The sequence below is a fragment of the Phocoena phocoena genome, chromosome 11 (assembly GCF_963924675.1).
Source record: "Phocoena phocoena chromosome 11, mPhoPho1.1, whole genome shotgun sequence".
Lineage (NCBI taxonomy): Eukaryota > Metazoa > Chordata > Mammalia > Artiodactyla > Phocoenidae > Phocoena > Phocoena phocoena.
In genome coordinates, this window is record NC_089229.1 from 19616835 (window position 1) to 19636878 (window position 20044).

General features: G+C 36.0%; 1 protein-coding gene across 1 annotated transcript in view; it reads left to right on the top strand.

Moving 5' to 3' along the window:
- The first annotated feature begins 1153 nt into the window (after positions 1–1153).
- Positions 1154–20044, top strand: part of NUP37 (nucleoporin 37) — a 41210-nt gene continuing 22319 nt past the window's right edge. Inside the window, exons 1-5 of the mRNA XM_065887766.1 lie at positions 1154–1219; positions 2450–2665; positions 11485–11609; positions 13073–13145; positions 15299–15393. Coding sequence (XP_065743838.1) covers positions 2510–2665; positions 11485–11609; positions 13073–13145; positions 15299–15393 — 449 coding nt within the window. The 5' untranslated portion in view covers positions 1154–1219; positions 2450–2509. The remainder of the gene's footprint in view (positions 1220–2449; positions 2666–11484; positions 11610–13072; positions 13146–15298; positions 15394–20044) is intronic.

Genomic DNA, 20044 nt, shown 5'->3' on the forward strand with positions numbered 1-20044 from the left:
AATCTCATCGAAGGGTCAGCATACTTTTGGAAAGGTTCAAATAGTAAACTTTTGAGGCATTCAGGCCATCGGGTCTCTTACAACTACTCAACTTGACCTTGCAGTGTGAAACTAGCCACAGACAATACATAAATGAGTATAGTGGGCTTCAGCAAAACTTTACAGAAACTGAAATTTGAATATTATAATAATTTTCACATGTCACAAAATATTATTCTTCTCTTGATTTCTTTTTTCCAACCATCCAAACATATAAAAGCCATTCTTAGCTCAGGAACTGTCTGCACAAAAACAGGTAGTGCCACTAGTTTGCCAAGCTTGGTCTAGCCTCAACTCTTCCAGTAGCTAGCTGGCTGTGTGAGCCCAGACAATAAGCCTTACACCTGACTGCCTAGATAGAGATATAATACTTTCCACAAATCAATGAGACAACGAATATGCAAGCATTCTGAATGTCAGGCTGAACTATACAAAAAGCTCTGATGAGCCTAAATTTCTTCACCTGTAAAAGAGGGACGATTATCTCCTACCTCATAAAATTAGGAGACGTTAGTGAGGCAAGTAAATAATCCACCTAGTGCCGGGCACTTAGTAGATGCTCAATAAAAAAAAAAGGGCGTCGTTGCTGTTCACGGTCAGAATGCAGGTCCTAACAGTTCCTTGGGAGGATATAACAGGGAGAGGGCGAAAGCAGCAGAATTGGAGTCTACGTACGTTTTAGGATTGGAACCCTGGTTTCCTGCCTAACTAATGAATCTAAGTAGGGCTCTGTGAGCCTCATTCTTCCAGTCAGCAGATGATCCCTCAGGACCTTTCAGCTCCATCACTGGAACCTACGAACTCTGTTCAACACCCCCAGACCAAACCAGGCCCCAGTGCAAAGACACTGCACAAATAATACCGTAGACGGTCACATGGCGCTCTGCTGTTACCGAAAAATCCCCTCACTAAGCCGCGCTTGAATCACCACTTAAAGTGTGACAGGCGGGCGAGGAGGAGGCGACACTCACCTGGCTCGGGGTAGAACCGGGACGTGCAGACTTGCCTGAAGAAAGCTCCAACCCGGCTGCAATGAGTGACCGCGCGTTTACATTTTAAATATCGCGGGAGGGTCGGGGAGCCAATCGCAGCTCCCGCCCTCTGACCCGGAAGCAGAACCGGCGCGCAGCAGCCCTTGGCGAAGACTAGCTCCCCTTTAGCTGCTTCCAGGCGCCCTCAGGTGCGTATCGCGCGTGAGCCCGAGGAGCAGCCCGTCTGTGCTCCCGGCCGCCCCACGCCTCTACTCTATCTCTGGAAGTTCCTCCTCTCTCCGGGCCGTTCCCCCCGCCCTTCCCTCCGACCTCGGGCTCCGGGAGGTGGTAGCGGGGTCTCGCGGGACTTGCCAGGCGTCGGGGCTCTGCCGGGACTTCTCTTGTTCCCTCCCTCCTCTGTCTTAGCAGTTTTAGAAGGGCAAGTCCAGCCCGCCTTATACAGTGAGACCCTGAGACTGTAATTAGACTGGGCACTACTTTGATGAGCAATTAGGGACCGAGTTTCCGGATCTGGAATCTTTTGCACTTCCCATACTGGTATCTTACCTGTTGGTCACCCTTAACAATTTTCAGTCCCCTTAAGGTTACTAGTTTACAGATTCCCCAAGGTGCAGCTCATCTCATATGATTCTCAGTAAATACTCATCAGGTGTTTGATGTGTTTGTTATGGAGCCCAGATGTTTTCAGGACAACGACCGTCCAATTAAAAAAAACAAAACAACAACAACAAAAAAAAAACTGACCTCTTTAGAATCCATAAGTCTCATCTGGGAATGGTACTTCCAGAATGCCCACCAGCCCATGAAGTTTTGTGCCTGGCTTTATGAATATTATTTTTGTATCCCATGTTGGCAGTCCTTCCTCCAGATTGTATATTTTCTATCTGCTTATAGTAAAGCACTTTTCACACTGAATCACAAATAACCCTGGATTGTGAGCTCCTTCAAGGCAGGAGTCTCTTTTTCTTCTCTGGCACTGGTGTCCAACACTTAGGAAGGTCTCAAATTCTGGCTCCTCTTATGAGCTTGGAAAGCTAGTTAACCATCTAAAGTCTCGATTTCTTCATCTGTAAAATGGGGATCAGAGCACCTCCCTCTTAGGCTTGTGCAAGTATTAGACATGATAATGTCAGTAAAATACTTAACGTGGCACCTGCAAATAGTGCTCCATGAATGTTAGCTATCATTAATTTTTTATGAATATATTTACTATTAATGTGATTCCATCTTTAAGTACTCACTGTATCTTTTAAACTAAACAGAATTTTGTGGTGACTTATTCTGCAAGTATCATTCACAAAGTATATGAATAAGTAATTTTTTTTGATCTGCCTGAAGTCACATCCTTATTTTGATTAATTGTGTAAAGTAATCCTTTGACGGTTTCTATCTAACTGTTCCTGTGCTGTAATCCACAGTTTCGTGACCTTGTCCAATAGAAGGCTATTTTTACAACTGCACGAGTTTTGCCATACAGGATGAAGCAAGATGCCACAAGAAATGCTGCCTACACTGTGGATTGCGAAGATTATGTGCATGTGGTAGAATTCAATCCCTTTGAGAGTGGGGATTCAGGAAACCTAATTGCATATGGTGGCAATAATTTCGTGGTCATTGGCACATGTACATTTCAGGTTAGTGTACAAAACTGCAGTGAATGACAGTGAAGATATTTCACTGATAAGAAAACTTATACAAACTTTGGTAAATTTCGGCTAAACTTTAAAAGTATATTGAATTTGAATGTTTAAAAAAAAATGATGTGAAGAACTACTGAGAAAGACATTCCCAATAATATATACCTGATATTTGTGCAAACATTAAATAAGTAGTGAAAAAGAATATAGTTGACCCTTGAACAACACAGGTTTGAACTGCATGGTTCACTTATACATGGACTTTTTTCAATAGTAAATATTAGGATACTATAGGATCTTAAGTTAGTTGAATCTGCAGATGCCAAGGAGCTGCCCACAGGGAGGGCCTAGTGCAAGTTATAGGATTTTTGACTGCGAGGAGGGTCATTGCCCTAACTCCTGCTGTTGTTCAGGGGAAAGCCTATGTATATAAGGCTTCTCTTGTGCCTCGTGATTAGAAATGGAATATTCTGGTAATTGAAGTTTATGATTAACTGAACATATGTACAGGGAAAAATATCAATTCGATGAGATCTGATTACTAAATCCAGCTTTTCTGTTGATACATTCCAGTTTAACATAGGAAACAAGCTAGTATTGAGAGCTTAAAAAACGATACTCCAGGAGATTTTATAGCTATGATGATATTCAGCTTTCCTATTAATATGCTGTCATACTTTTTATACATCTAGAGTATACAAAGTGTGAGATCATACTCATTGAACAGTCAGTTTAACATAGTCATTAAGACAGTGAACTCTGGAGCCAAAATGGCTAGGTTTTTACTCCTTCCTGGCTTTACCTCTTAATAGCTATATGGCCTTGAACAGGTACTTAACCTAGCTTCTATAAAAATGAGGAAAATAATACACTTGACCCTTGAACAATGCAGAGGTGAAGGGTGCCAATAGGTGCAGTCAAAATCCAGGTGTAACTATAGTACCCTGGTTCCTCATATGTGGATTCAACCAACAGCTGATCATATAATCCTATAGTATGTATGTCTTGAAAAAAATCTGCATATAAGTGGATCCACACAGTTCAAACTCATGTTGTTCAAGGGGCAACTGCACTTAATAGGGTTTTGTGGGAATGTCATGAGTTAGCATGTACAGTTCCTGGAAGGCATCTGACAGATTTAATACATATATATGTTTTAGCTGTCATTGATTTGGTCATTGGTGACACTCATGCACAGCCCCATATTTAATGGTGTGGTGCACACCATCTTTTCTCACAAGAAAGCCAGTTCTACATGTAAGAGAGACTTTGAACAATGAGAGGTCAACCCTCAGGAATCTCTGGTTAATCCTTTGTTTATTAGAATGTTATTCATGGAACACTATTTCCAAAATTGAGGTTAATCAATGAGGTAATTTGACAGTGACCAATTTTCAAAGATTTAAACTTTACACCAAAGTGATATTATAAACATTGTAAATATTATTTCCTCTTTTACTGAGAAGGCAGTTCGGTATCTTACAGTATTTTGACATCATAAATGCAGTTTAGCATTTTACAGTGCAATAAATGTATTAGGTTATACATAATTAGACTGTGTGTATATTTATCCTAAGGAGAAAGTATGAATTAAAAGCTTCAGTTTGTTGGTGTCTGAGTAGAATACAGAAGCTCTTACGTTATCCCATGTTGTCTCTTAGGGTTGGGGTAGGAATTTCTAGCTTTTAGGCTAAATATGGTCCTTGGCCTAATTTCAGCTGGACTGTCAGGTTAGGATCATAAAAAGTCACATGATTAACAGAAATAATGTAACACAGTCTTGAAAAAGACTGAAGGGAAACCATTTTTCTAATACAGGCTACTAACCTACAAAAGCAGAAAGCAGCCCCCTACAGATAAAATTGATATTTTGCTTCATTACTTTTAAAATTAATAGCAGTAAACATAGAATTGTGTTCAAAAGTACTGAAAAAATATGCATTAGCTCTAGTTTATGTTCAGCTAAAAAAATGTTGAGGGAAAAAGTCAAAAAGGAAGAAGAAATAAGGAAAAAAGAAAACACAGAGGTGATGGGTGGCAGAGGGAAAATGACAAAATGAGAAAAAAATTAGTAAAAACATTTGTATTGCTCTGTTATGGTTTGTGGTCATATGCATTTTCCTTGTTGATCCTCAGACCTGTGGAGCTGGCAATATGGGTCTTACCTCAAATAACCTAAGGAAAGAACTGGTTTTTTATTAATTTAGCAAGTAGTGAACACTAATTATGTTCTGTGCCACGTACTGGAGATACAGTTAAACAACTGTCCCTGTCCTCATGGAATTTCCATTCTACTTCAAAGAAGTTCAGGGATTTATCTGACTAATAACTGAAAAAACAAGATCTAGATCTCATTTTTATACCCCTGTTCTTTTCCTTCTGTGCTGCTATTCAGATAGGTTGAAGCTGTAGTTCAAACAGTTCTGGAGGAGAATTGAGTTTCAGTAATTTGCCATTGGGGATTCAGATTGCTTCTTTTGAAGTTATTTTTTGTCCAATTAAGAACTGTTTAAACACTGTTCCTATTCTCTCATGCTAGGACCTTCAAATTCTGTAGCACTGAATTTCTTATCTTGAGAAAAAACTAAAGTTGAAAGATTTCCACATTCCTGTCAGAAAGGCAATCCTCATTCTAAGACTGTTAGGAATACACTGCTGATGTAGTAAATGTGAATTTCAACAAAGCATTTTTCAGAATCTCGTGGTGTTCTTTTGAATATGTTGGAAATTTGAGCCAAATGATAGTACTATTGATTGGTGTCTTGTATTTGTCAAATACTCATTGAGTGCAGATCAGGTGCTGAGAACTGGTGATACATACTTTAAAAAAGCGAGGACCCTATCCTCAAGGAGATGTTTAAGTGTAAAGCAATGCAACAAGATAACTGCTATAAAAGTAAAGGGCAGAGGGAGCGTGAAAGTTTCCAAGTCTGTTCAAGAGGTCATCAGTAATAAATGGCAACCTCTTCTGGGACTTGGATGAGAACACTTGACTTAGGCAAGCACATTGAATTTATATAGAACATGAAGTCGAAAAGGATACCTAATGCTTTGGATGACAGACTTCATTTAACAAATTTTTATTGAACACCTGTTGTATGCCAGACTCTGCTCAGAATCCAAATATTCTTTAATAGATTGGATTAATGGGCCAAAAGTTGACCAAGCTAAAATTTCATAAAGATGAATATAAAGTCTTAAAATGATAGACTGCTAGAGCTAGAAGGGAGAGTTATGACTTAGTTTTTAGTCACCTGGCTGTTCACCATGAACCAGTGCGATGATTAAACTGCCAGAGGAAGTTAGTTCAGTGCTGTCCAACAGAAACACAGTGCGAGCCACAAATATAAATTTAAATGTAGTAACCACATTTTGAAATGTAAAAAGTAGATGAAATTAATTTTATTGATATATTTTTTACCCAGCATATCCAAAATATTTTATGTGGAACAATATAAAAATTACTAATGAGATACTTCTGTGTTCTTTTTATACTACATCTTTGAAATCTGGTGTGGATTTTGCACTTTATAAAGTGTACATGTCTCAGCTTGAACTAACCACATTTCAAGTGCTTAATAGCCCCATGTGACTGTGGCTGCCATACTGGACAGAACAACTCCATATCCTCCTCTGTAAATTGACAGTAATATTTAGTGTTTACTTCAGTTCTTAGCAGTGTATTATGATTCAAAGGAGATAATGTATGTGAAGACAAATTTCAGAGTGGTGTTAAAAAGTTTAAAACTGTCATGTGAAAGAGGAATTAGACTCAGAATGGTAACTGTTTTTTATGTTATTTGTCAGCTCTATTTGAGTGGAGTTGTTGCTTATAATGCTTTAAGACTGATGCTGAAACTGCTTCTTTGAGTGTGTTCACCTAGGGGAGATCAGCTATGGCCAGATATTTGCCGTCACTGAATTAGACTACCTCATTGATGGTTCCAGAGAGCAGAATTTGGAGCAATGAATAGAATTTACATGGAAACAGGTTTCTGTTTAATGTTAAAGAGAACTCTTCGGATAATTAGAACTACCACCCAAATTGAATAAGCTCCCCCCCAAAATAGCTAGTTCCCTCTCACTTGAAAATGTTTAGAGAAGGTTTGTGCAAACTTTTTTAAAATGGCCTACTAGAGATTTAAGCATTAGATGAAAGAAGTAGACTAGGTAAATTTTACAGTCTCATCCAACTAAAATTCTGTATCTGGCCTTAGATGAGTGTAGTGGGGGGGCCTGCCAATTTCAAGCCCTTAGAGTGGCCCTTTCACCAGCCTGGCGTTGCCCCAACCTCAAATACTCTGGAGACTTGTGTTAGGATTTGTATTATAGCAAGTTTTCCAAGGTATCTTAATTTCCTGCCTATACAATACTGCCTACACCCCAGACTAAACCCAAAATAGTATTAATCTCTGCCTATACCGCACACACACCCTGGCCTTTTAGTTGGCTCAATGGCAGACATTGCTGCCAGGAAAAAAAGGTTTCACTGGTAGTACATAAAACTCAGGCTGTACAGTCCCTGGGATTTCTTTATCCCCACGACCGCCCGATAACTTCATATATACCTTCGATAACAAATTACAGGACCTAATTATCAATACTGTTGTTACAGTAGCAAAATAATGTGTGTTTTGATGGTAAAAACTTCATTTTTAGAAGATTGATTTGTCAAGTGTGGAAAAATATATGTAACCCAAACTATGAAGTCAGATATGATTAGGCTCCTAACCTTACTTTTAAATTACTTAGTGATTGCTGCCTTGGGATGTCTGGCTGTTAGCTATACAGTTATTGTACAGACAAATTGTGAAGTAATAAAATTTGACAGTTTTTCTTTCCTTAATAAATGCATTTCTGCTTCCTTTTTTCATTTATGGAAAAAATTTTTCTGTTAAGCTCACCTGGAATTTAAAGTAATTTTCAAGGGGTATCTGAATCACATAGAGAAAGATATATGTAATATATTTGTGAGATGACTGCTGGGATTGCAAAGGCTATCCTGGAAAAATCAACACATCCACTAGGATTCAATTAAAGTACACATTATAAAACTTTGGATTTAGATTCAGGATGAATGGAATTCTTAGAACAGTCCTTCACATAATTTCTATCTGTATAGACATATGTATTCAATTAAGTATCAGGTTTCACCTGCTCTGGATTTTTTCCCTAATCCTATTTTATAATCTTAGAAACTTTTATAAAGAATAACTATAGTCAACACAGAAGATTCCTTGGGCAAATTTGTCATGAAAAATTGTGCTTTTGTCTCAAGACCCATTTAAGGTTTTGATTTAAATAACAAAACAATGATTATTTTTAAAATTGCAATATTTTAAGCTTAGAATAATAATAATAGATCCCTGTATACCTACTACCTAGCTTAAGAAAGGGAACATTAGCAATTCCTTTGAAGCCCCCTGGGTTTTCTTTCCTTACCACCTTTTCTTCTCAGCCCGAACAGGTAACCATGTCTGAAATTTTGTTTTTCTTCAGAGTTACCATGTGTAGGTATTGCAAATCAGCATATTGTTTTTCAGGTTTTAAACTTTATATCAGTGAAATTATTCTGTATTATGTTCTTCTACTGTTTGTTATTGACAGTATGTTTGTTAGATTCCTCTATGTCAAAATTCATATATCTTCATTGTAGTATGGTGTTTTGTAATATGAACATACCACAATTAATCTTTTCCACTATCGCATAGTATTTTACTATTGAAAACATTGCCAATATGCATATTCTTGTGTCTTCTGTTTGAGTTTTGTTACCCCCTCCTTTCATCTTTTTTCTCCCTGATAGTTGGGAGGTTTTACGTGTTGTTTCTCTTCTTTTAATGGTTACCATAGATATTTTAATATGCAACCTTAATTAGTGTTAAAATTAATATCTTTAACTTCTTCATGAACAAAGCAAGGACCTTTGACACTTGAACTGTCACCCCGAAAGACTTATTGTTATATTTTAGTTCTCTATCATATTTCTTTTCATTTTACCCCACAAATTCAGTATTGTTTATGTGACTAGTATTTGTTTAGATTTACCCGCATGTTTGCCTTTGATTTTTTTACTCACTGTTCCTTACATCTCAGGCCTGCCTTCTGGGGTCAATTTTCTTCACCTAAAAGCACATCCTTTACTACAAGAAAAAGTTTAAACTTTTTCTGTGAAGGGCCAAGTAGTAAATATTTTAAGCTTTGCCAGGCCATTTAAGGTGTCTGTTGCAAATTATTCTTTGTTTTTTACGACTCTTTAAAAATATAAAAATGATTCTCAGCTTGTGGGCCATACCAAACCAGACCATAGACCAGGTTTGGCCCCTTAGTCATAGTTTGTCAGCCTCTGCTTTTGGAGATGCTTTAGTGAGACTTCACTGATGCCAACCCTTGGTTTTGGTTTTTATGAAAATATCTTTAAAACAGCTTCATTCTTGAGAAACAGTTTTGTTGTGGCTACAGTTCAACCGTTTTTCTTGTCATTTTGAAGATATTCCACTGTCTGCCTGCATTTGTTTCTGCTAAGAAGTCAATGGTTGTTCTAATTATTCCTCTTTTATAGGAAACCTGTCTTTTCTTTCTGGCTGCTATTTCTAAGATACCTCTCTCACTCTCTTCCCTTCTCTCTCCCTCCCGCCCTCCCTCCCTCCCCCTCTCCCTCTCCCCCTCACATATATGCACACACCTATATATATATACACACATATGTATATATCATGAGAGTTTGTGTATTCTGAAGTTTTACTATGTTGTGTCTAACTGCAGATTTTTTTTTAAGCTGCCTAGGATTTATTGTTCTTTCTAAATAAACATATTGGTACCTTTGATCAAGTATGATGAATCTTTTACCATTATCTCTTCAAATATTGACTCTTCCCCCATTCCCTCTACTTGTTTCTTCTACAACCCTAATTAGATCTATGGTAGAACTTCTCACCGAATCCCTTTTAACATTTTTTTTTGTCTTCTCTTAGCTGCATTCTGAATAATTTTTTCAAATCTGCCTTCTAGCTCCTCTAAGCATTGATTTTTTTTTTCTCATTATGGTATTTTTATCTAGACGTTTTTATTTAGCTCCTTTTAAAATCTGGTCATTTTGGGTAATCTCTTGTTGCTTACTCATATTTTTTGATTACCTCCTCTAGATCCTTAAAAATACATCTTTTTTGTATCTAATTTTTTAATTAATTTATTTATGGCTGTGTCAGGTCTTAGTTGCGGCACTCGGGATCTTTCATTGCAGCGTGGGGCCTCTTCATTGCGGTGTGTGGGCTTCTCTCTACTTGTGGCGCACGGGCTCAGTAGTTGCAGTGCACACGGACTCTCTAATTGTGGCACTTGGGCTCCAGAGCGTGTAGGCTCAGTCGTTGTGGCACGCAGGCTTAGTTGCCTCATGGCACGTGGGGTATTAGTTCCCCAGCCAGGGATTGAACCCGTGTCCCCTGCGTTGGAGGTGGATTCTTAAACCACTGGACTAGCAGGGAAGTCCCTGTATCTAATTTTTTAATCTGATGTCTCCAGGTTGATTCTTCTGTTTGTGTTTGTGGTACTTTGTTTTCATATGTAGTAGTGCATGCAGGTAAGATCATATTTGATTAAACTGTATCTGTCAGAACTTTATGAGACCTGTGTAGAGGAAGTTCACCCAAAGAGAATTTGCCTTTGTCAAGCGCTTGGGGCCACTGTCAACATATGGACATTTTTAAATAAATTGTCATTTTCTGGAGCACATAGTTAATGTGAATTCCAGCCCCAAACTCATGTTAGGGCCAGCCAATGGTTGAGATTTCTCACAAGTGACTTTTTCTCTTTCGTGGTCTTCACCCACGGTACATATTTTGCCTGACACTTTTGGTTTTGGGGGTTTTCTTCCCCTACTTCCCTTTAAAGGTCCTGGATCTATGCAGAGGTCTCTGATCTGCATCCCTCTTTGTTCAGGCACTAAGTTTTGTCTCCCATCCCCTACAAACTGAAGCTGTTAGTTATTGGATGTTGGCAGATGTCCTTAAGATAGCTTTATGCCTTGGTGCTCAGTTGCTTCTCTGGATTTGGGTTTTTGCATTATTTTTGTATCAGAAAGCTTTTCTGGTTATTGTCCATATTGCCAGACAGAAATGACTTTTTAAAATTCATTTTTTTCCTCATCTTGTCATGAGAATAAACTGAAATCATTTTAGTAGTACTAAGCCAAGGAGATAAGCTGACTTTAAAACATCTTACCCAGAATCAAATATCCAAAAGACTAATCAGATCATTATTTGCATATTCACTATTCATAGAGTGTACTAGTATATAGTATGGATGAATAGTTTGTAACATCCCACACATGTATCGTGCCATGTATAATACTATGTGAAAATTATTGATACTCATTATAATGACTTTGAAGCATCATACGGCACAAAGTGTCTTGTACATAATATGTTCAGTATATATTTTTTATATTGTCACTTGATAATCCATGCCTGGTAATTCATTTACCTAGAATATTCTGATTCTTAGAGCATTCCATTTTCATTGTGTTTGCTGTGAAATGTATTTACTATTAAGAATAAATTGTCTCCTAAGTAAGATAAAGTATAACAAGTATATTGTTTGTTCTTAGTTACCATAGAGAGTTATCTTGTGAGGCTTAGACAGCTTCAGATATTTTTGTTGTTGTTCAGTAAACCAGTTACATCTTAATATCTGATCTGCTTTTGAACTTCTCAAAAGAATATTCATGGCCCCCTGATAAATTCTTCATTATAATGAAACACACAGTTTTATATTGTTTGTTCTCATAACTTATTAAAACATTTACTGTGTATGCTTAGGAAGAAGAAGCAGACATTGAAGGAATTCAGTATAAAACCCTACGAACATTTCACCATGGAGTCAGGGTTGATGGCATAGCTTGGAGCCCAGAGACTAGACTTAATTCGTTGCCTCCAGTAATCAAGTAAGTTTAACATTGTCAAGGAAAGGCAAAAGATTAGATAATTTCAGCTCTGGTTATAAATACTTTACAACAGCATGGTCCCAGTTGTGGGGAGAAGAGCTACAGTTGACACCTGAACAACGCAGCAGGGGGTGGTTATAACCTGAGTATAATTTATAAACAGCACTCCCTCTCCGAGGTTCCCCCACATCCAAGGATACAACCAACCACAGACTGTGTAGCAGTGTAGTATTTACTATCGAAAAATATCCACATATAAGTAGACCTGTGGAGTTCAAACTCACGTTGTTCAAGGGTCAATTTGTACTTTATTTCCCTACAACTTTTAATTTCACCTCCAAGAAAGCCTTGGACAAGAGAAGGCATTTCCCTGCTGGCTTTGATCTGTTTCATCCAATGGCTCTTAACTAATCATTGAAAAGGCATGGTAGCAGAGATCTACCAACATATCCAGGTCTATAGATTAGGAGCCTTCTATAATTTAAACTTTATTTAAATTAAATAAACATAGGGGACTTCCATGGCAGTCCGGTGGTTAAGACTCCGCATTTCCACTGCAGGGGGCACGGATTTGATCCCCGGTCAGAGAACTAAGATCCCGTACACCACGCGGCTTGGCCAAAAAAAAAAATAAATAAAATTAGTTAATTAATTAATTAAATGTATTAGTTGAGAAAAAATGGTTAACTTCAATGCAGTCAGAACTTGAGAAATTTAGATCCATATGATACTCATTTATCTGAAGACAATTGGAAATAAACTTTGTTTTCCACTATATAAATATAACTTCTATTTCTTCCTCAGCCATAATCTGACATGCTGAGAATCTAAAAATTTTAGGATTGAAGGCAAACTAGTTTAAAAACAGTTGTTTATTGATTAAATTTTGTTTTTTAATGTAACATACATTGATGTACTTCTAAACAGTACCTTAAATGTTACAATCAGTGTGAATAATACTCCAGCTTTTAATAGATAGAAGTATATCAGCTTTTATAGGTATAAAAAGTTTATCATCTTCTGTCTAATTTATTGAATTTAATATATCTTAAAGTAAGAAGGCTTATGGATAACTGAAGAAGGCAAAGACTAAGATGTATAACTATTTTTAATATCTAAAATTATTAACTATAATATCTAATATTGACCTAGCTAAATAAAGATGCCCATCCTTTTCTGCCTTTAAGAAAAAGTTAAACATTAAATTCATGTGGTGATTTATAATAAAATTCTACATGTTTCTTATTGAAGAGACAAATCCAATATACTAATTTTCATATGTTTTCCAAAGATATTTAAGTGCCAACTTTGAGAAATAGTTATAATAACACTTTTTACAACAGAGCCACAGCATCCCCTTTCTGCTCAAACAAAAACATGATTATGAGTTATGAAAACAGCTTTGGTGGGGAGAACTTTCACTTAGGCTAAAAATGGATTTGTTTTCATTTTCTTACTTCCAGATTTTGCACTTCTGCTGCTGATATGAAAATTAGATTATTTACTTCAGACCTTCAAGATAAAAATGAATACAAGGTATGTTGACAAGTATAATTTGTAAATCTTTATTTTAAAACACATTTATTAATTTTGCTTTTTTGATTGGATTTATCCCAATTTAAAATGACTTTATGGTTACCTTTATGTAGTTTAGAATCTCATTTACTCTATTTTAGGCTGCAGTAAGTAACTAGGATCATAGTAAGGACTGCAGATTATAAATCTGATATCACTTATTAAAATATTAGGTAGACACAGCAAATGAGGGAGAATTAGAAATTCAGTATAATAGACATGAACACACATAGAGTAAGAGTTGAACTTAAGGGAACAAACACAGTACAGCATAGTGAGAGGCAGGACTACAAAGTGGCTAAAAGCACAGACACAGAAGCCAGACCACCTGGCTTTGAAGCCTAGCTCTACCACTTTAGTAATAGTGTGACTTTGGTCAAAGTCCCAATCTCTTTGTGCTCATTTCCTTACCTTTAAAATGGGGATGATCATAGCTTCTGCCTCATAAGTCAGACAAAGACAAATACTATGTGATCTCACTTATAGGAGGAATTTTTTTTAAAGCTGAACTCATAGAAACTGAATAGAATGGTGGTTGTCAGGGCCTGGGGAGTGTGGGAAATGGGGAGATGATGATTGAAGGGTACAGACTTCCAGTTATAAGTGGAATAAGTTCTGAGGATCTACTGTACATCATGATGAGTATAGTAAACAATACTGTATTATATACTTGAAAGTTGCTAAGAGAGTAGATCTTAAATGTTCTCACCACAAAACAAAAATGGTAATTTTATGAGGTGATAGAGGTATTAACTAACCCTATTGTGGGAGTCATTTCACTAATCCTATTATAGTAATCATTTCACAATATATATGTATATCAAATCATCATGTGTATACCTTAGACTTACACAGTGTTATATGTCTCAAAGTGGGGGGGGGAATTCATTAAATAAATAACCTCTCAGTCTGGACTGAAACTGAACCATGTTTTTTATAAGAACAGTATTGCCTTCTTGACTTTCTAGTAAATCAAAACTATGAATAATGTTATAAAACAAAGATAAACTGTAAACCTTTCCAATCATTTACAAAACAGTAAAAGTTATGCTCTAAACTGTATACAATGGGCTATATACAATTTTACCATAATACAGTGCAATGTATATATTAATTTAAAGCTGTATCAGTGACTGTACAAATGGCACATAAAACTTTGACTCATCAAAAGTCAATAGTTACTAACAATTATTGTTAGTTATAATAGACATTAAATATTTAATGTTAATTTGATTTGGCTTGTAGACTCTGAAGCTCTGAAGAATGATCTGGAGGACTTGGGTTTGTTAAACTTACACAGGAATGTTTGAATCAAATCCTTTTTTTTCCTAATTACATATTTCCAAATAGTAAACAGTACCAAATAGAACCACTTTATTAATCTTACAACTGAGATCAAATTCAAGTGTTTGGAAGGAAAATAGGAAGCAAGAACAATATCCATTAAAATATTTAAATATCTGATATCTGACAGACCTGTTTAGAATTTCAGTTGTAAAGATTTAGACTGATTGGACCTGCCTGCTTGCATAGTCCTCTACCTTATAACTTCCCATTTATTTCTTCTGTGGCCAGAAGAGAATTGCTGGGTTGTTGTGATAATGGGCTTATAATACTAGCTGTCTCCAGTGCTGGCAGTCACATTGAGCAAGTGAATAAAGACAGTAGAAGGTGAAGTCCATGCTATGTATTTATTAGGGAGCAGCCAGTGTACAGAGCAGCAGGTATAAGGTAAAAAATCAAAGGGGACTCTATTTCAGAGCCCCTAGAAAGTTATTCTAAATTTAACTTTTATTTAACCTTTATGTAATAAGTGAGAAATGAGGTGATATGAGGACAGGTACAGTTTAAAAAAAAAAGTCTCTGTTTTTGTAAGAAATGCATACTAGAAAAGAAAGATCAAGCTAATAACAGTGTGTTGAATGATCAGCTTCTTTCCAAGATAAACCTTCTAGAAAGGTGGGTGTATAAATCATGTTTTAAAAATAGCAGATTGCTTAAGAAATATTTATAGAAAAGAGAAGCATGCAGTGAAAGCAGTGAAGTAAAAATATTAGGTAGGAATATTGTAGGTTATTTTCCTGTGTTCTTACTAACTTTTCCCCTTACGTCAGGTTTTAGAGGGCCATACAGATTTCATTAATGGTTTGGTATTTGATCCCAAAGAAGGCCAAGAAATTGCAAGTGTGAGTGATGATCATACCTGCAGGTATGTTGCTTATATAAGTTACAGCCAAATTTTTGAATTTTCATCTTATTTTAATGAGAATTACACTGTAAAAATTAGAGAAAATGTAAACTATATATATTCCACAAAATGTTATAAAAGAAGCATACTTTATTTAAAATGTAAGTATGACACCAACATGAGTTTCAAAACCAGTGAGTTGAGTTCTCATCCCATTTACTTGAAACTTCCCTTGCTGATTCATGGGTGCCCCTCTGCCTCTTATTTTAGATTTTCCCATTTATGAAATCTAAATATATATTAGGTCAAACAGTGGACACAATCAATAGGATAATAAAAGGCATTTGCCATATTGTGAAGTTATTTCATAGATCCTATCTGATAAGGTAGTGTTTAATAATGAACTGAGAATCTCATTTGCTAGAGCAAGACTCGCTGGAAATTTAGTGTTTTGACAAATTCGAAAATCTCTGTATAAAGTTTTTCTGTAGATACAATACATTACAATATCACATTCTTCCACCTCACTCCCTAGTTTGGAACAGATGAGGTGGCTCTAACGTTTTAATAGTGACTAAAGCTGGAGAATATCACAAGTAAAGAACGAGATGATGAGCAAGAGTAGGAGGTGGAAATAAGCTGAAGAGTCAGGAGTGAAGCAGTCATTAGAGGAGTGCCAGTTGCTTCATTTGTTTTGACAGTACTGTGAGCAAAAAGAACCACCAAAAAAAAAAAAAAACCACTGCTCTGCTATTTTGCATAGCTTTAATGTTTTATAAAGGTATGACAAAATCGTTAGTATTAATAAATACTTGTATACACATAAAGCTACTAAATATGTGTCCTTTCACATCGGAAGTAAAGCCACTAGCTTCTTTTTAAATTTTAATCTTCTCAGCTCATCTTTTTAAAGTTATAGAGTCATAAGCCATTATTTTTTATAAAATTTTCATGTCAAGGACATGAAAGATTTACATGACATTAAGACTGTAGGGTCCCAAGTGTTAAAAAGAACTAAGTTTGTATAGAGACGGAAAAGTAAGTGGGGCCATTTTTAATGTAAAACTTAAATTAGATCACTAGAAAGAAATAATGACGTTTTAATTCTCTAACACATGGAGCATCCTAATCACAAGCATTAGGAATAATGAAACCTGAGAAGGGGGATAATGAGTGTCTTTGCAAGCACAGGAATAGCCTCTGAATAGTGAACAACAGCCAGAGATAACCTGGGATTACATTCAGAGATCCGTGATTTTTTTCTTGTAGGAGACTTTGGGATTTTCATAGAATAGTAAAATTATCCTAAAGTATAGGGGACTGACAGAGGGTGGCCAACTTTTTGTCAAGTCAGAAGAATTTTTTTAAAGTTCTGCTGCCTTCTATTATTACCATCATTTTATTTAAAAAAGAACATTATCACTCTAAAAAGGAGAAAGAACTTAATTTCAAAGTAAGTCCTTTAATTTAAATAAATCTAACTTTTTTGAAATTCACTATGTTGCTCCTAATTGTCTTACTTTGCTAGGCTGTGGTTAATGATGTTATTGTTCAGTGAATACTTACTCTCCCTTCCCCACTCCTGTGGAAGGAGGTTTTCCCACTTTGTTGGGCTTAGCCATGTGACTTGTTTAAGCCAGTGTAATGTTAGCAGGTGTGACTCAAGCAGACACTTGAAATGTTTTACATGGTTTGTCCTGACCAACTGTCCTCTGTCTTCTCCTATAATATAAGCATGTCCTAGATAGCTACTGGCCCCAGAATACACAGCACATGAAGCAGATATGGAACTGTCTGGCATGAAATAGAACTTCCCACAGACCCATGAGCAAGAAATGTATGCTTATTTTTCTAAGTCTCTGAGATTTGGGAGGTTGGTAACATCATTGTAGCAATAGCTGGAGAGCTAACTTTAGAATTTATCAGCTTAATTTGCCAACCAGAAGGGCATTTCTGATTGGCTTTTAAAGTCAAATTTCTTGGGCTGAAAGCTAAACAATATAGATAAGATTTTTAACAGAAACAGAAGATATAAGTAGATCAAGTTTAAGGAAGAGTAGTAACATACACTCTCAAAGTAACAAAGGAAAGAAGGATTCTGAGGGGACAAACTACAACAGAAAAATGTTTCAGTACAACTGTATTCATTAACTCAAAGTACAGAATTGCCAAGTTATGAATAAAGACACCAGCCAAATGGCAGCTGTGCAATTTGGGCAGATGAAATAGCCATTTACATCCCAGGAATCATTCCTGTCACTGTGCTAAAGTAATGCCTACCATAGTCTGGGTCTCTGTGTTGTTGGTAAAGATACCTTAGTGATATCCTTGTCCAATCATACTCAAAGCCTATGTCATCTTGGGAGTAGTATTATATGCTGGTGATACCATGCTTTAAAATGACATGCTAAATAGAATAACTAGACTGAAGTTCAGTAAAGAAGTAGAGGATTTTAACAACATTTTAAACCAGCTAAACATATACAAAACACTCCACACACTCCCAACATCAGCAGAATACACATTCTTCTCAAGTGTACCTGGAACACTCTTTAGAATAAACCATATGTTAGTCCTCAAAATAAATCTACATAATTTTTTTAAAGATTGAAATCATACGAAGTATCTTCTTTGATCACAGTGGAATGAACTAGAAATCATTAACAGAAGGAAAATAGAACATCTACAGATACATGGAAATTAAATAACACACTGTCATTAATTATCCAGTGGGTCAAGAAGGAAATCACAAGGGAAATTAGAAAATACCTTGAGATGAGTGAAAATGAAAACACAACATACAGAATTTATGGGATGCAGTAAAAGCAGTGCTCAGAGGGAAATTTATAGCTGTGAGCACCTACATTAAAAAGAAGCAAAAGCTCAAATCAGTAACCTAAATTGACACCTTAAGAAGCTAAAAAAAAAAGAATAAAGACATCCAAAGCTAGCAGAAGTAAGGAAATAATAAAGATTAGAGCAGAGATGAACAACATAGGGAATGGAAAACAATAGAATCAATGACACCAAAAGATGTTTCTTTGAAAAGATATAACAAAATTAACATATATAGCTAAAACATATTATAGCTAAAATTAATTAGCTGGACAGACGAAGAGAGAACAGTACAAATGGTAAAATCAGAAAAAGTGGGGACGTTACTACCAACCTTACAGAAATGAAAAGGATTATAAGAGAATACTATGAATAGTTATACACCAACAAATTAAATAACCTAGGTGACATGGACAAATTCCTGGAAACACAAAACTGCAGAACTCAAGGAAAAAATAGAAAACCTGAATAAACTTATAACAAATAAAGAAATTGAATCAGTAATCGAAAATTTCCCAACAAAGAAAGGCCAGGACAGGATTCTTCACTGGTAAATTCTACCAAACATTTAAAGAAGAATTAACCACCAGTCTCTCAAATGCTTCCAGAAAGTAGAATAGGAAGAAACACTTTCTAACTCATTCTGTAAGGCCAGCATTATCCTGATACCAAAATCAGACAAAGACATCCCCAAAAAAGAAAACTGCACACCAATATTCCTTATAAATAGAGATGCAGAATCCTCAACAACATGCAGCTAAAACTAGAAAACTCTGAAAAGAAGCCAGCAAATCTTTATGACCTTGGATCTGGCAATGGTTTCTTAAATATGACACCAAAAACACATTTATTAAAAATAAATACATAAATTGGACTTCATCAAAATTTAAAACTCTTGGACACCAGAGGACCCTATCAAGAGAGTGAAACATCCCACTGAATGGGAGAAAATACTTGTAAATTATATATCTGATAAGGGTCTTATACAAGATATATAAGGAACTCTTATAATTCAACAATAAAGAGACAAACAATCCAATCAAAAAAGGGCAAAGGACATGAGTAGACAATTCTCTAGAGAAGATACACAAGTAGCCGACAAGCACGTGAAAAGATGCTGAATGTCATTAGGGAAATGCAAATCAAAAACAAAACGAAATACCACTAACACTCACTAAAATAACTATAAACAAAAAGTCAGAAAAAAAACAAGTGTTGAAGAATGTGAAGAAACTGAAACCCTCATTGTTTTCTGGCAGGAATGTAAAATGGTGCAGCCAGCATGGAATAGAGTTTGGCAGTTCCTCAAAAAGTTAAACATGTGACCCAGCATTTCCAATCATAGGTATATACCCAAAAGAATAAAAACAGGTGTTCATTCAAACAAAAACTTGTAAAGGAATGTTCCTAGCAGCACTGTTTACAGTAGCCAAAAGGTGGAAGCAACCCAGATATCCATCAGTAAATGAATGGACAAACAAAATGTGGTGTATCCATACACTGAAATAGTATTCAGCTATAAAAAAGAATGAAGTACAGATACATGCTACACCATGGGTGAAACTTGAAAACACTATGCTAAGTAAAAGAAGCCAGACATAAGATATTCTATGATTCCATTATATAAAATCTCCAGAAGAAGCAAATCCACAGAAACAAAACAGATTGGTAATTGCCAGGAAGTTGGAGGACAAGAACTTAGGAGTGACTGCTTAATGGGTACAGTGTTTCCTTTTGGAATAATGAAAATGTTCTAGAACTAAATAGTGGTGGTGGTTGCAGAACACTGTGAATGTGCCAAGTGTCCCTTTACACTTTAAAATGATTAAAATGGGGA